Raw genomic sequence first — 16,056 nt, forward strand, 5'->3', positions numbered from 1 at the left:
TCGCGTGACTGCGCGGCACTGTACCCGCTCATCACGTGACTGTTCAAACCCCCTCTCCACCACCGGGATGATCACAGAGAGAGGATCCCTCCCCTGCATCCCCCGAGCCCTCCACCACTCCCCCACCCTCCACCACTTCCCCACCCTCCACCACTCCCCCACCCTCCACCACTCCACCACTCCCCCACCCTCCACCACTCCCTCACCCTCCACCACTCCCCCACCCTCCACCACTCCCCCACCCACCACCACTCCCTCCACCCCCCTCTCCGGACGCCCCCGCCCCGAGTTGTGAACGCGATACGGAGCGGGCGGGTGCCTGCATCAGAGAGCTCCCCTTGGCCCCCTCCGCGACCCCGGACCCCGCCCGATGGGATCGAGAGCGGGGGAGGGGTCCGGTACGACCAGGGGGCGAGGGGGGGCTAGGCAACCCCTGATCGGGGGCACCGCCGGGGATGAGTGAGTGAGTGAGTGACCCCCCCCCCACTCCAAGTCTCCAGCCTCGCCGCGTCTGAGCCCCGTGGCGGCGCCGTGAATTTTACGACGCGCGCCGCAACGGCATCCGCGGCCGCTTTTGTCTCTCCAAGCCTCGCTGCTGTTTTTACGCGGCTCAAGTCGCCGAGGCGTTTGGAGCCGAGCAGGAGGAGGAGGAGCGGTGACGTGGAGATTCCCGCCCCGTTCCTCCTCCTCCCTCCTCGCTCCGTCCCGAATCAAGAAAACAGCTGCAGCAGCAGCGGCGGCCGCTTTGAGTGCGAATCGTGCGGCGGCGTCGCCTTTCCGTTTGTTTCTGGGAGAACCACCCCGAGCTGGGGATCCTGGACGGCCCCGGCAGCGGCAGCAGCAGCAGCAGGAGCCCGGGGCCCAGGGCGTCCCTCCGCCTTCACCCCGGCTCCATCCCGGACCTCGACTCTTTCGGCAGTCGCCCCTCGAGTCCGGCTTGCGCGGTGGCGTCGTCTCACCGCGTGGATTTGTGTCTGGAGGAAAGCGACGCCGAGCCGACGACCCCGAGCGGCTCCGCCAGCAGCAGCAGCAGCGGCAGAAGCCGCGACTCCGCGCCGCCTCCTCCTCGTGCCGGTGGCGCGACTCGAGGCGCGGCGCGCACGGAGCCCGCGGGGCCGGAGGTGGCCGCCGCGAGGATGGTGGGGCGGCTGAGTCTGCAGCCCGTGGCGGGGGAGCGCTTCGAGGCGGCCACGCGGCGCAGCCACGAGAGCCTCTTGCTCCTCGACAGCCCGGACTCGGGCCTCCCGCCCAGCCCCAGCCACCCGCTCGACTCCGCCACGGCCCCCCCACGCGCCGGCTCCGCCGCCGACGGGGGTCCCGCGGCGATTGGCGCTCGGGGCTCCCCGTTCTACGCGCCCAACGCCACGGGGCCGCTGCAACAGCAGCAGCAGCAGCATCGACTCCAGGAGCTCAATGAGTACCAGCAGCAGCAGCAGCAGCTTCAGAATGTCCACGGGCACCAGCATCTGCAGGATCAGCATCACCAGCACGTTGACGAGGAGCAGCAGCACCAGCGGCACTACCGTCGGGCAGACACCGCGTCTCCTCCTCTCCTCTCCTCCGTCGATGGCTTCGGGGACTTAGCGACGGCGCCGGCGCGCCGACCCGACTCGGGCTTCATGGGGGGGGGGCCCAGCCCCAGCCCCCCTCTGCGGGGACCCCCCCGCCCAGGGGTACTCGGGGTCGCGGAGGAGCCGCGGATCGGCGGCGGCGCCCCGGCGCGGGATCCGCAACTCGGCCGCCTGGTGGGTGGGGGCCTCCACGCCGTGACCCAGACTCATCAACATCATCAGCAGCATTGTCAGCAGCATCATCATCATCACCAATATCATCATCGTCGGCATCATAATCATCACCATCTATACAGGGTGGTCCATTTAGAGATACCCCAGTCTAAGAATATGGGGGGGGGGTGTTTAGAGAAAACAACAACAACAACAACCCCTCTTAGGTTGCGAGCTCGGGCGAGTTCACACGATTAATCCGGTCTAGGAGTTCAACTCTGGCGGGCTGAGTTGGAGCGGAGAAACACGCGCGCGACACCGCACGGCTTGCGCCCTCCAAGTCGCTGCTGTGAGCTTCGCGTCCCGGAGCTAACAGTGGTGGGGGGCGGGGGGGCGAGGGGGGGGGGCTGGTGGGTGCCCCCCCCCCCGAGCCCCCGACAGAAGCACCCCTCTGTCGCGCGGGGCGCGCTCGATGCGGGGCTCCGTTGTGACCCCTGCACCTAACGCCGCCGTGGAGACTTCTCGGGCCTGCCAGTTCATCTTCGCTCATATGCGAGTTCCAAGTCGAGTCGCGCCGCGCGCGCCTGATGATTGCTAAACACGCCCCGCGTGAACGCAGAGAGAGAGATCGAGGTGTGTGTGTGACACGTGTACACACACACACGCAGATGTTGATCTTCATTTGAAATCTCGTTCACGTACATCACGTGGGACAAAGGCAAAGGGTCACCCCCTTCCCCTCCCGTTGTGTTGTACGCGCCTGATGATTGCTAAACACGCCCCGCGTGACGTAGGGACCATGAGTGTGTGTGTGGAGGTGTGTGGAGTGAGACTGCCCATTGTCTCCCTCGCGTGACGTGTTGGCCTTCATAGGTGCGCGCAAACAACACTTGCCCCAACAGTCTTTTAAAGCTATACGGGGATACTTTGCCTCTGTGTGTTCTGTGTGTCAGTTTATAGTGAGCTTTAAGTGAGTAGTACCCGGTGCGGTGTGGACACATCGACACGCGAGGGACAAATACGGCCGGGAGTATTTCTCTCTCTCCACCCTACCCCTGTGCGCGTCGTACCGCTATCAGCACTTGCCCCAACAGTTCATGCAGGCAACACGGGGGACCTTTGTCCTTGGGACACGTGATGTAGAGAGCACGGGTTGAACTCAAGATCGATTTCCCCCGTGTTTATGTGTACACGTGTGTATGTGTATACCCCACACACAGCCTCCCGACGTTCCGAGGGACCTGTTTAGCAATCATCAGGCGTGTACAGCGCGTGAAGACTCGCATTTGAGCGGAGGCGATTCGATTAAATCTGACGCGCCGCCGTCGGTGGCGAGCGACGGGGTTTGGGGAAAACCGTGCAGCTTGTCGGGTGGTATTGGAGGGTTTCACACCGGCGAGGGGACCCCGTGTGTTTCAGGGGCCCCCAGTATCCCCTCGCCCACGGCGGCTGGAATCCCGGGGACTGAGCCCCCACACGCGTCGAGCGGGCGCCAGGTGTGGGGGCGGAAGTCATTTAACAGGGGTCGCATTCCTGGGCATTCACACGAGCCGCGTTTGACCTTACTACATGTGTTCCACCCAGCACCCCCTCGGACCCCCTTGGATCCCCTCGCCTCCCAAGGCCCCCTTTATTAGGAGAGGGGGGAGGAGGTCCCATTCTCATGGGGGTTCCACTCTTAAGGGGGTCCCACGCTCACGGGGAGCTGGGAATCCAGCGACGGGAGTGGATCCTTGCGGGAGCGCGGACTGGATCGCCGTGTTTGTATTTACAGCCGCCTTTGTTGATCCACTGCTGGATGAAGGCCTCTTCCCTCCACGCCGTGTCGGTCGCGGGGGTGGGATTGTTGGCCAAACTGGTTGTTGCGAGCTTTGTGACGGCTTTACGCCGAGGACCGGTTCAGAAATCACTCGCCGCTGCTGTTGCGAAGTGGAACCAATTCCACTGAGGAGCCTTGGACTGGGTCTTTGCTATTGCTGCGGCTGTTGCTACTGGTTCGGTCAGTCTCAGAGCTCAGTGGCTGGGTGGCTCGTGGTTTGGTTACTGTTAAAGGTGGGGCTAATGTTTTGCTCGCTAGCGTAGTTATGGTTATGTTCGCCGTTAGTATGGTTAGTACTCGTGGCTGGTTGACTCGTTATGGTTAGAGTAACAGGGCTGGTTAGTTGTAGCCCCACACACTCCTGGGCCCTCCTCCCCGTCTCTGTGTTCTGCACGTTCAGCTGCTGTGTGCGGTGTGGGTGGGGAGCGCTCGCGTCGCGACTTCACGCCAAGCTGGAGGGCTTTCACGACCAATATTACTCATAAGAAAGTGTTTTTGTCGTGTGTTAGATCGCGTAAATATAAATGTGTCGTTAGCCCGCCACCACCCGACACACCCAATCAGTAAGCTTGTGACGTAAACAAATCGTGCCAATTCGTTACTAGCGGTGTGTTGGAGAGTAAACCCACAACATTTACAATTTGAGTTCGACGTTTCGCCGCCGATTGCAACCTGCTTCGTCAGGCGATTCGCCAGAATTGTGAAGGAGTCTTCCTGTTTCGCTCTCCAAGAGAGTGAAGGTGATGTCATTATGAGACTATAACCTTACTAATTAGCGGGTTCATGACGCATCGTTATTGACGCCATCTCACCCCAAGTAAACTTTATTACGTCGCGCGACGTACCCGGCGATCCGAGTTCGATTCCCGCTCACGGCCACCAATACCAGTGGCGATTATCTGAATCGGTCCCGGGGCTCCCCTAGGTCGACTCGGCCTAAAACGAGTACCCCTGTGCTGTGTAAACATCGCCACTGGGGAAACAAAGGCGGCCGGGCGTGGTGCTGGTCACCCACCCCCTCGTGTGCCGTGCCGGCCTTCATAGGTGCTGCTCGCCAACAGCACTTGCCCCTACAGTCTGCTACAGGCGATGCGGGGGATCTTTATCTTTGTGTGTGCACCGCCTGGAGTAATTGAACCTAATGATGCGTTGTGGTGAAACGAGTACGAGACGGCGTCTTCTTGTTTCGCGCGTTAATAAGTCAGTCGTCAGGTGACATTCCTGCACCGTGTGGTGGTGGTGCGGGGGGCTTTGGTGGTGGGGGGGAATTGGAGATTTCCCAGGAATTCCTCCTGACAAGCGACGTCTGTGGGCTCGAGTGTCGCTCGACTCGCTGCGGCGAGGAGAGCGAAGAGAGAGGGGAGTTCTGTTTATGGGAGCGCGTGTTCGTGGTGGGGGCGCCGTGCCCGTCACTAATAGGTGCTCGCGAACAGCGCGTTGCCCCACCGACTCTGTGAGCCCTGTTTGTGTGTGCGCTACGTGTAAGTTTCTCTCTCGTGGGGTGTTCGTACATCGCGTTACGAACCCGGCGACCCGAGTTACGGTTTTTTTTATTCTCTCTCGGCGGCCACGGTCTGCATCGGTAGCGAGTGTTATTACGTGATCCGGACCGAGCTGGGCCTCCCCTAGGTCGACTCAGCATTAAATGGGTACTCGGTGCTGTATGTTCACATCAGCACGCCCCGTGACCCGCAGAGTGGTGTGGGGAGGGCTCTCATCCAGCAGTGGATTGACTCTGGGCTGTACATGTACATTATGGATAACGAGTCACAATACAACGACAATAGACAAGAAGTGTAGTGTCATTACTATGAGACGCAGTGATGGTAACAGTGCAATTGGACGGGACGGGTGTAAACTGTGAAGGAGTTTGTGTTTCGCCTTGGACCCCCCGTAATCATCATCAGCTCTGCTCTATCCACTGCTGGACGAAGGCCTTCGCAAGCCGTCTCAGGAGGATCTCACGATGGAGCAATCCACCGAACGGCTGCACAGGAGCCGATTCTCATCGCTCCATCTTTGGGGCGTGCTCCCTCCCCTGGCTGCTACTCCGTTGTTAGTCTCGACCGCCGGCACATTGCTCCTGCCGGGAGATTACATCTGGAACAGTCTGTGGTGGGGTGAAGTGTTGGCACGCCCACCTGTTCCCAGACGTTGGGCCAGCGTGGAAGAGTAGGCCAAAACACCCTCCTGATCAGGGGTCGGCAACCTGCGGCTCGTCATGGACTCTATCGTCACGGAATGTGTGTGTGTGTATTCACGTGCATTGCTGCTCTTGAAATCTTGAGTTTTGTACCCAATTTGAAACAAATTGATCTTCTTGTTAAATCGAGCCCCCTTCAGTGACGGCGTGAGCATTCACCTGCAGGGCTCCACCTTGACCCTTGTCCTGTAACTAGACAGCACTGAACCTGTTATTGTTGTTTGTCCACCACTGCCCTTAACGCGATGGTCGTTGTCGTGTGTGTCCCCGCCGCAGTTGCCGTACGTGACGCTGTGTGGGGGGTTTGGGGGGCCTGGAGGAAGTGGGGCTCCCCGCCTGGTGCCCAGCGACTACAGCGAGGGGGTGTGCGTGCAGGCCGGACCCCGCGCCACCAGCACGCGGTATATCGCACGCACCGTGCACACTCCGCCCGCGTACAGCCGCCACGGCGCTCGTGCCAGGCTATGTGCGCTTTGACGCACAATCAAGTGAAGTGTGGAAGGCTCGTTGCTTGCAGACCCAGCGGCTTGGCTTGACGGGCTTGCAGGTGCACCACCTGTGCTCCCCACTGCGCCACCTCGCTGCGTTTGATCCGCCCGGCGCCCCGTTCGTTGTTGGAGCGTCGCTCCTCCGCCCTCCGTCACAGAGGCCGATCTTGACACCGAAGGCACCGGTTATCTGCCAGTCCAATCAGCGTCACATCGTTCCATACCCATCAGCCCATCTCTCCTCCAGCCCGTGCCGCGCCCGTTAAGCCCCCTCTATTCGGCTAAACAGGAGCTGCCTGGGCATGCGGTGGCTGGGCATGCGGGCTACGTGACCCAGCCAACTCAGCCTCGCCTGCCGGAGCAGCTCAGTGATGGGACTGTGTCCAGATCTTTCAAGGATCTGTGAGCTCCTCACGCTGTTCTCCAGTCTGAGGCGTGGGTGGGTCAGGGTGGCTGCCCAGGACACAAAGCTGCATGGAGCGCTGAAACATTTTGTTATTATTACTACTACAGATAACTTATAATAATTAGTGCCCAATTTTACGGTTTTCTAAGAGTTAGCACTGTACTGTACTAACTCTCGGAATCCAAACGCTCGGAACGTGCATGAGCTGAGCAGTGGTGGCTGTGCACGTGGCTGCCTGCAAGCCAGCACTGTGTGGAGGCAGCGAGGGTCGGTGGATCACACAAACGTTGTGAAACATCCCGTGGGCGTCGAGGTTCTGTACCCTGGCTCGCCAGGAAAACGCAGTACAGCAAGTGGACTCATCACCATGTTTCCATCTGTACGGGGATCCAGCCTTGCCCCCCTCACGTGCGTGGATTTTCTCCGGGTGCTCCGGTTTCCTCCGCTGCAGAGACAGAGCGATGAAATGGGGTCACGTGCAGGCGCTGGACGGATTACTGCGTCGCGCGGTCGTAGGGGACGCCGACTGCTCGCGGAGACCTTAATCCAGCAGTGGATAGATCTTGGCTCACGGCGATATTGAAAGTGAAGCGAGAATCAAGCTCGGTCTGGGGCACCTGCTGCTTGGTGGCATCGGTGGTTATCGATGGCGGTGGGCTCACCGCGCGTGGCGGGGGAGCTGTAACGTGGCACGTGTTGGCCACATTTACCTCTCTCCACCGCCACCAGGCGCTGTGCAAACCGACACCGGCCCCGGCTGCGACTCGGCGTTCACACGAGCAGGCCGAGAGCCCCCCCCTACCCCCCATCCCCCCTACCCCCTCATACCCCCCACCCCCCTTACCCCCCACCCCCCTACCCCCCTCACCCCCCCCCCACCCCCTACCCCCCTACTCAGCGCCAGCGAGCTGCCATAAAACACGAGAGCCGGTATTTTTATTGAGCCCGTTTCGGCAGCGAGCACAACCACGGGCGGCCGCGACGCGTGTGGCCGGCCTGGCCTGGCACAGCGTGGACGAACCGATTTAGACCGCGGCTAAGCAGGGCCGAGCCTGGAGACCGCTTGGGTGGCCACCGTCGCCTCGAGTTCTCTCTCTGCCCACCGGCGGCACGACTTGGGGCCGAGCTCCCTCCGTGTCCGATTTTTAGCTTCCGTCTTCAGTCCTCTCCACGCCCTCCCCCTTCCTTCCAGGGCTCCCTACCACGCCCCGTGTACCCTGTTGCCTTCCCCGTGTACCCTGTTGCCTTCCCCGTGTACCCTGTTGCCTTCCCCGTGTACCCTGTTGCCTTCCCCGTGTACCCTGTTGCCTTCCCCGTGTACCCTGTTGCCTTCCCCGTGTACCCTGTTGCCTTCCCCGTGTACCCTGTTGCCTTCCCCGTGTACCCTGTTGCCTTCCCCGTGTACCCTGTTGCCTTCCCCGTGTTGTGCGCGCCGCCCACAGGTGCTGCTCGGAGGTTCGCTTCGCGTGCGGGCGGCGCTACCGCGACGGCGTGGAGTGCGAGCCGGCGCTCGCCGTGGCCTCGTGCCGGCAGACGGTGGTGGCGCGGCCCAGCACCACGCGCCGCTCCTTCACCTCCGAGCTGTGCCTGGAGCCGCGGCAACGCGCGCAGCGCCACACCGCCACCGCCTTCGCCTTCCCCCGGCACGCGCGCCACCTCTTCCGCACCACCGTGACGAGCGGCGGTGGTGCCGCGGCGGTGGCATCGGGAGCCTCGTCGGCGGCACCGGCGGCGCAGGGCGCCGGCACGCGGTACACGAGCTGCGTGCGACTCCAGAGCCTGGCGCCGCCCAGCGTGGGCATCGTGTACCGAGAGGACGGGCGCGCCGGCACGTAGCGCGGTGCCAGACTTTGGCCGATCAGCACCGGCTGACCGGACCTTGGTGTGGGAAGGCGCTGGTCCCTGGCGTCCGGCCGGCACTCGCGAATCCCCCCGTTGTTTCGCGTCGGAGGTCGACTCGACTGGATGCAGGATGCCGCTGTGGGGCACGGCTGTGGGTGCCCACGTGACTCAGCTACGTCTCCAACCAGCCTCGGACTTGACAACCGGCGTGGCATTGGTCTCAGAGGTTTTTTTTGTGAATTTGATTGCTTATTATTATTTCCGCTTGTGAAAACCGCACCGGCTTTTCGTCTCGGTCGTAAATCTGTCGGCAAAACGTCACGGGCAGCGGCACGAGTGGTGGCGGCGCGGGAGGTGGCGGCGTCCCCGTTCCGTGCCGTCTGGAGTTGCACGTTCCGGGTGTGCCCGGTGCGGGCGTGACGCCGCCCAGCCGGCGCTTCATCTCTCGCTAAGGATTTTCCGGGTCGCTGGTGGACTGGGGTAGGTGGCACGTGACCAGCAGGAGCCACGGTGCTAGCGATAAGAGGCATACTGGATGCGGTGTGGTGTTGCCCAACCGGACAGACCTGACTGAAATCAATCCCTTGTCTCAACACCTGATACTCCGGTATTCTGGTTCCACAGTACACCAGGATCTTGATAACCATGTTACCCACAGAACTCGCGCTCGCTGAATTCCCACAACCCCAGCAGCGTGAGACCACGGAACCGCAAAACGGCGGCACGCTGGTACCCTGCCACCGCTACCACCCGCTACCATCACACGGATGGCTGCCCACCGCCCTGGCACACGTCACGACGATTGTCGCCTGGACTTCTGCCGAGCCGACACCAGGAGCGGCGGCGGCGGCGGCGGCGGCGGCGTCCGTGCCGGAACGGGGATCGCGGCGCCGGTGTCTGCAGAGATGGCGCTGAGATGGGGAGCGTGGCGGGGCGGCCAGGCCGTCACGGCCCCGGGGAGCCGCACAAAGACTTCGCTTCTGTGCGCCAGCGTGCGTGCGTGTGCACGCGCACTCGTGCAGACAAAGATGCACACGCCCACACGTGCGCACGCATGCATTCACGTATGAACGAGCACGTGTTCACGCGCACATACCTACGCACGCACATGTGATACGTTAACACAGACCTGCGTACGTTCACTCGTGTACGTGCGCATGGCGATCGTGGTTTTAATGGCAAAGTTCCTTGTCATGAACCCTCCCCCCCATCCGACGAGATTGTCCCATTTACAAAGACATCATTCATACACGTGCCAATCAATGTACTGCGGTCAAATTCTGACCGATACAGCTCTAGCTCCTCACCGCTGGCTTGAGACTCGTCACGGCTGAATTCAAGTAACAATATACATAACTTTGTAAGCGTGACAATCTGGTCGGGTGGTGGTTCGTGACTGACGAATAATGTTGGCATAAAAACGACCACCAAAAACAAACGTGGATCAAAGTGGAAGCAGAAGATGTCATGAGTCACGGCGAGACGACGCTTGTGCCGAGGAGACCGCCTGAAGTCTGCACTGCCCACACTGCTCGTACGTCATCATCATCATCTATTACTTGAGTCATCACGCCTCACGCAACTACAACGCAAGTTCAGAATCAGCGTCAGAACTGAGAAGCACGCTTTAAAGGCCTTTTCATATTCACAAAAGGCCTTTCCAAGACAACCAACGCCATCATACTCACTGCAGGGTGATGTTAGCCAAGCGTCGCTATGGGGACGGGCGTCGCTACGGGGACGGGCGTCGCTACGGGGACGGGCGTCGCTATGGGGACGGGCGTCGCTATGGGGACGGGCGTCGCTACGGTGAGGGGCGTCGCTACGGTGAGGGGCGTCGCTATGCGGACGGACGTCGCTATGGGAACGGGCGTCGCTATGGGAACGGCCGTCGCTACGGTGACGGGTGGTGATGGAGGCAGCGGCGCGAGGGCGGTGTCCGCCATCGCCGCGTGACGATGTCAAACGCGACAATTCACGCGGTGACGACAATAACAATCGTTAAAATAAACTATTCTGAGAAATAAAGAAACAGTTGAAGCGCTGCTGCTGCTGTGGCGGTTTTCGCGGTCGCCGCCCTACGTGGCCCTCCGACGGGTTTTCGGCGGTTCCGCCGCGAGTTCAGCACGATGTCCGACGTTTCGCTCCGCGTTCTGGGAGATTCAGTTTTACTTCCTGATGAAGTTCCCAGCAGTTGTTTTTGGTGTGTGGAGCCACGGCTCACTGGAGGACCTTGTATGTTTTGGCTCTCTTTGTGTTGGAAATTACGAACCACGACAAAGTATCTGAGGCACTCCCAGCACTTGAAGGCGGAACGTTGGACATCATCCGAACAACACGCGGCGGTAAACGCCGAACTCACACATCAGAGTTACAACATCTTCACACTTTCAGTACACACAGTACCATGAAGCATGCCAGCCACACACACACACGCACACCACCCACACACTACCACTACCACACACTACCACTATCACACTACCACACTTTCATTCAAACGGAGCGCTGTGTTCGTGTGATCTACGAGAGAAATTCCTCAGCGAACTACGACCGCTGCTCCGGGAGGGAAGTTCTTGGCCTAAATTTGGTGGTGGTGGTGGCTTTTTGTGGTCGAAAATGCTGAGGCCGAGAAATCTCTGGAATTCGCCGACATCTGGAAGAGATTTTTACCTGGGTGCGCGTGGGGGAGGGGTCGGCGTTGCGGGGGCTTTTCCTGAACCCCCCCAACCCCCAGCGCTCCCGCTCCCTCCCCACCACCACCACCACCCACCCACACACCCACGGGGCCCCCACAGCTGAGCACCCCCCATCAGACATCCCCACCACCCCCCAGCCTCTCCCCTCCTAACCACCACCTCCCTCCCACACCTCTCTCAACGTCGACCATGGAAGGGCCACAGCCCCATGCACAGCGAGAGGTATCCTGGGCGTGGTGTGCCGGGCCAGCCGGCCCCGGCGAGCTCGGCGGGGCGATGGTGCGAGTCTCGCGTGCGGGGCTCGAGGCCACGAGGAGCAGGCGAGGAGAGAGACGGCGCGGACCAAGTGGGGAGCCCCACCACGGCGACACAGACAAAGGTCCCCCGTGTAACCTTCACGGGCAGTAGGGGCAAGTGCTGTTTGCCAGCACCTAGGAAAGCCGACACGGCACTGTACTTGTTTAAACGTTGATCGATGAAAGGCCTCGGCGTTCAGATGTTCGCCACTGTTTATTGATCGTGAGCTGGACTCGAACTCGGGTGGCGGGGTTCAGAGCGCAGTGTGCTCGCCACTGCGCCACCGCTCCTCGAGCCGTCACTCACGCGGCTACACGGAGAGGCGCAGGGGACGAGTTGGACCCCGGGCACGGCCCATGGACTTCGCTGGCAACCCTCGAGAGAAGCCATTGGGCACGTGAGCGCGTGTATCCATTGCTATCCTACGAACCCCGACTGATCTGTCTACCCGGTGTTGTAGGCATAAAGTACAACACGCTGAGGGAAGACGCTCCCCGCAGTGGCCGACAGCTCAAGCGGCCCCTTGGGACAGAGGGGACCGCCTGCTGATCTTTGCTACAGAAGAGCGCTTTGCAGAGTTCAGCAGGAGAGAGTTGGGCATCATCATCATACATCATCATCATACAGCAGCATCATACAGCCGCAGCATCATACAGCATCATTATACAGCAGCATTATACAGCATCATACAGCAGCAGCATCATACAGCATCATCATACAGCAGCATCATACATCATCATCATACATCATCATCATACAGCATCATCATAATACAGCATCATCATACAGCAGCATCATACATCATCATCATACATCATTATCATAATACAGCATAATCATACAGCATCATACATCGTCATCATACAGCAGCAGCATCATCATCATGCATCATCATCATCATACAGCAGCATCATACAGCAGCATAATCATACAGCATCATACAGCAGCATCATACAGCATCATACAGCATCATCATACAGCATCATTATACAGCATCGTACATCATCATCATACATCGTCATCATACAGCAGCATCATACAGCAGCATCATCATACAGCATCATCATACAGCATCATACATCATCATACAGCATCATCATACAGCATCATACATCATCATACAGCATCATCATACAGCATCATACATCATCATACAGCATCATCATACAGCATCATACAGCATCATACATCATCATACAGCATCATACAGCATCATACATCATCATACAGCATCATCATACAGCATCATACAGCATCATACATCATCATACATCATCATACATCATCATACAGCATCATACAGCATCATACATCATCATACAGCATCATCATGCAGCATCATCATACAGCATCATACATCATCATACATCATCATACAGCATCATACAGCATCATACATCATCATACAGCATCATCATGCAGCATCATCATACAGCGTCATCATTGTAAGCAGCAGCATCATACAGCAGCATCATGAGCAGCTCCCCCCTCCCCCACGCATGGCCGGTACAGGTGTCGCTGCCATGGCCGGTACAGGTGTCGCCGCCATCCGCCAGCCGTGCCGCAGCCTCTACAGGTGGCGGGCAGCTGGCGGCCCTCGGATTGCGGCTCGGCCGGAAAGGCGCCGGCGAACGAGGATCTCACAGATGGCCCATCACGAACACCCATCAAGATCACGAATACCCATCAACATCATCACGCGTTCATCATCATCATCACGCGTTCACCATCACGAACACCCATCATCACCACCACCACCACGCGTTCATCATCACCACCACGCGTTCATCATCACCATCATGAACACCCATCATCACCACCACCACGCGTTCATCATCACCATCACGGACACCCATCACCATCATGAACACCCATCATCACCACCACCACGCGTTCATCATCACGGACACCCATCAACATCATCACGCGTTCACCATCACGAACACCCATCATCACCACCACGAGTTCATCATCACCATCACGAACACCCATCATCACCACCACGCGTTCATCATCACCATTACGAACACCCATCATCATGCATTCATCATCACCATCACCCGTTCACTCACCACGAATACCCATCACCATTGCCAATATCACCTATTCACTTATGAGTTCCCATCACCACAACCATCCGTTCACTCACCCCGAACACCTATTCTCACCATCACTCACCACTACGCCCATTCAACTCTAAAGATTCACCCACCACGCACACACAAATACAAAGATCCCCCATGTAGCCTTAGACTTTTGTAGCAAGTGCTGTTAGCGAGCACTTATGAAGGCCGGCACGGCACACGAGGGGGTGGGTGGCCAACACCACGCCCGGCCGCCTTTGTCTCCCCAGTGGAGATGTTTACACACTGCACCAGATACTCAGTTGAGGCTGAGTCAACCTAGGGGAGGCCCAAGACCGGTTCAGATAATCGTGACTGATGTTTGCTGTGAGCGGGAATCGAACTCGGGTCGCCGGGTTCACACACACACAATCACACCCACCACACACACACACACCATCACACCCACCACGCACACACACACCATCACACCCACCACGCACACACACACCATCACACCCACCACGCACACACCCACCACACACACACACACATATCATCACACCCACCACGCACACACGCACACACCATCACACACACCACACACACACACCATCACACCCACCACGCAGACACACACCTTCACACCCACCATGCACACACACACCATCACACCCACCACGCACACACACACCATCACACACACCACGCACACACACACACCATCACACCCACCACACACACCTTCACACCCACCTTGCACACACACACCATCACCCCCACCACGCACACACACACCATCACACACATACACCATCACACTCACCACGCAGACACACACACCATCACACCCACCACGCAGACACACACCATCACACACACCACACACACACACCATCATACCCACCACACACACACCATCACACCCACCATCACACCCACCACGCACACACACACCATCACACCCACCTTGCACACACACACCATCACACCATCACACCCACCACGCACACACACACCATCACACCCAGCAAACACACACACACCATTACACCCACCACGCACACACACCATTACACCCACCACGCACACACAACAACAACAACAACCGCCATTCACCACTAAGTGGCGGTGACGTCACCACGACGCTTGTGCCAGGCTATGTGCACCCTGAGGCCACGTAAAGTGTCGAACGCCCGCTGGCAGGAGGTCACGGGGCAGACCCAGGTGCCCACCACACACACACACCATCACACACACCACGCACACACACACCATCACACCCACCACGCACACACACACCATCACACCCACCATGCACACACACACCATCACACCGACCATCCCACTTCATTCACAATTAACCATCACCAACATTTACCAAAACAATTAATGCCTAACATCTCAGTCACTCTTAATTTAACACATTTGACTCTTCAACCACCCACACTTACCATCAACGTTCACCATCAACAGTGTCACTCACCATCAACAGTGTCACTCACCATCAACAGTGTCACTCACCATTACCACCTTGCAGTTTCAACACCCACAACAATAACATCATCACACATCATCATACACCATCACTCACCACACATCAGCACTCATTGCACATCTTCATAACACATCACTCATCACACATTATATCACTCATTACAGATCATCACGCATCAATATGGGTGAGGAAATGTAACGTGACATTTTATAATTTTCCGCAGCCTCCTGAGTCTCAACACAATTGGGGGGAATTCGCTTTTTATTGAAAAAAGAAATAGTTTTCTTTTCAGCCAAAACGGCATAGGTTATAGTACAGTAATACCTCTGTTACTTCGTGATCACAAACTTCGTTACCAGAGGTAATAACATGCGAGGCACAATAATAAAACATTGCTTCACATTGCTTCGTTTGAAGTGGCCTTTAATTTGGACTTGGTTAACCTCATGATCTGTTTTTTCCGCATGCTCTCCGCTTGCCGATCACATTGAAAATCCTGATATGAACATATATCAGGCCTTGGATGGCACAAGTCCTGTTGATCGCTCTGATCTTTTGGAGAGATATGTTCCTCCCAGAAGTCTCAGATGGAGCACACAGCGCCGTCTCGCTGTTCCTCGGTGTGGATGCGTTCCCTTGGAAGGGCATGAGTCCATGAGTCCATTGTCCGGCTCCCAGATTGTGGAACCACCTCCCCATTGATGGAAGGGACGCGCTGGTAGTCTGTGCACATTTCGATGGTAGCTGAAGACCCATCTCTTCGGTCTGGCGCAAAGCCCTATCGGTTGATCTGTCTGTCAGCCTGACGCCACTATTTGATGTTTGGTTTATGGGACCTGTTTACTCGCTCGGGGAGTGGCTTGATACATAGAATCCGTTTTTTTTTTACTGATGTGTATAGCGTTTATAGCGTTGTGTAATTTACATTCTTATTGATGTAATATTGTACAGTGTATGTTTTTTATGTGTCCACCTATGAAGCACTGCCAATTCTATTGATAAGGAGGCTATACCACA

General features: G+C 57.9%; 1 protein-coding gene across 1 annotated transcript; it reads left to right on the plus strand.

The window, feature by feature from the left end:
- The first annotated feature begins 249 nt into the window (after positions 1–249).
- On the plus strand, positions 250–10,527 carry LOC116939232 (uncharacterized). Its single transcript, XM_032947385.2, has 3 exons — positions 250–1,745; positions 6,023–6,147; positions 8,083–10,527. The coding sequence occupies exons 1-3, from the start codon at positions 1,137–1,139 to the stop codon at positions 8,474–8,476; spliced, it is 1,128 nt and encodes a 375-aa protein (XP_032803276.1). The 5' UTR covers positions 250–1,136; the 3' UTR covers positions 8,477–10,527.
- The last annotated feature ends 5,529 nt before the right edge of the window (positions 10,528–16,056 follow it).

This window comes from Petromyzon marinus, chromosome 5 (genome assembly GCF_048934315.1).
Source record: "Petromyzon marinus isolate PM22_M1 ecotype Great Lakes invasive population chromosome 5, UKy_Petmar_22M1.pri1.0, whole genome shotgun sequence".
In the NCBI taxonomy this organism is placed as follows: Eukaryota; Metazoa; Chordata; class Hyperoartia; order Petromyzontiformes; family Petromyzontidae; genus Petromyzon; species Petromyzon marinus.

Excerpts from the sequence above, each read along its gene's own strand:
- LOC116939232 (XM_032947385.2), top strand. The coding sequence starts at position 1,137 with ATGGTGGGGCGGCTGAGTCTGCAGCCCGTGGCGGGGGAGCGCTTCGAG. Across the intron at positions 1,746-6,022 it reads ATCCGCAACTCGGCCGCCTG|TTGCCGTACGTGACGCTGTG; the intron begins GTGGGTGGGGGC and ends TCCCCGCCGCAG. Across the intron at positions 6,148-8,082 it reads CCCCGCGCCACCAGCACGCG|GTGCTGCTCGGAGGTTCGCT; the intron begins GTATATCGCACG and ends CGCCGCCCACAG.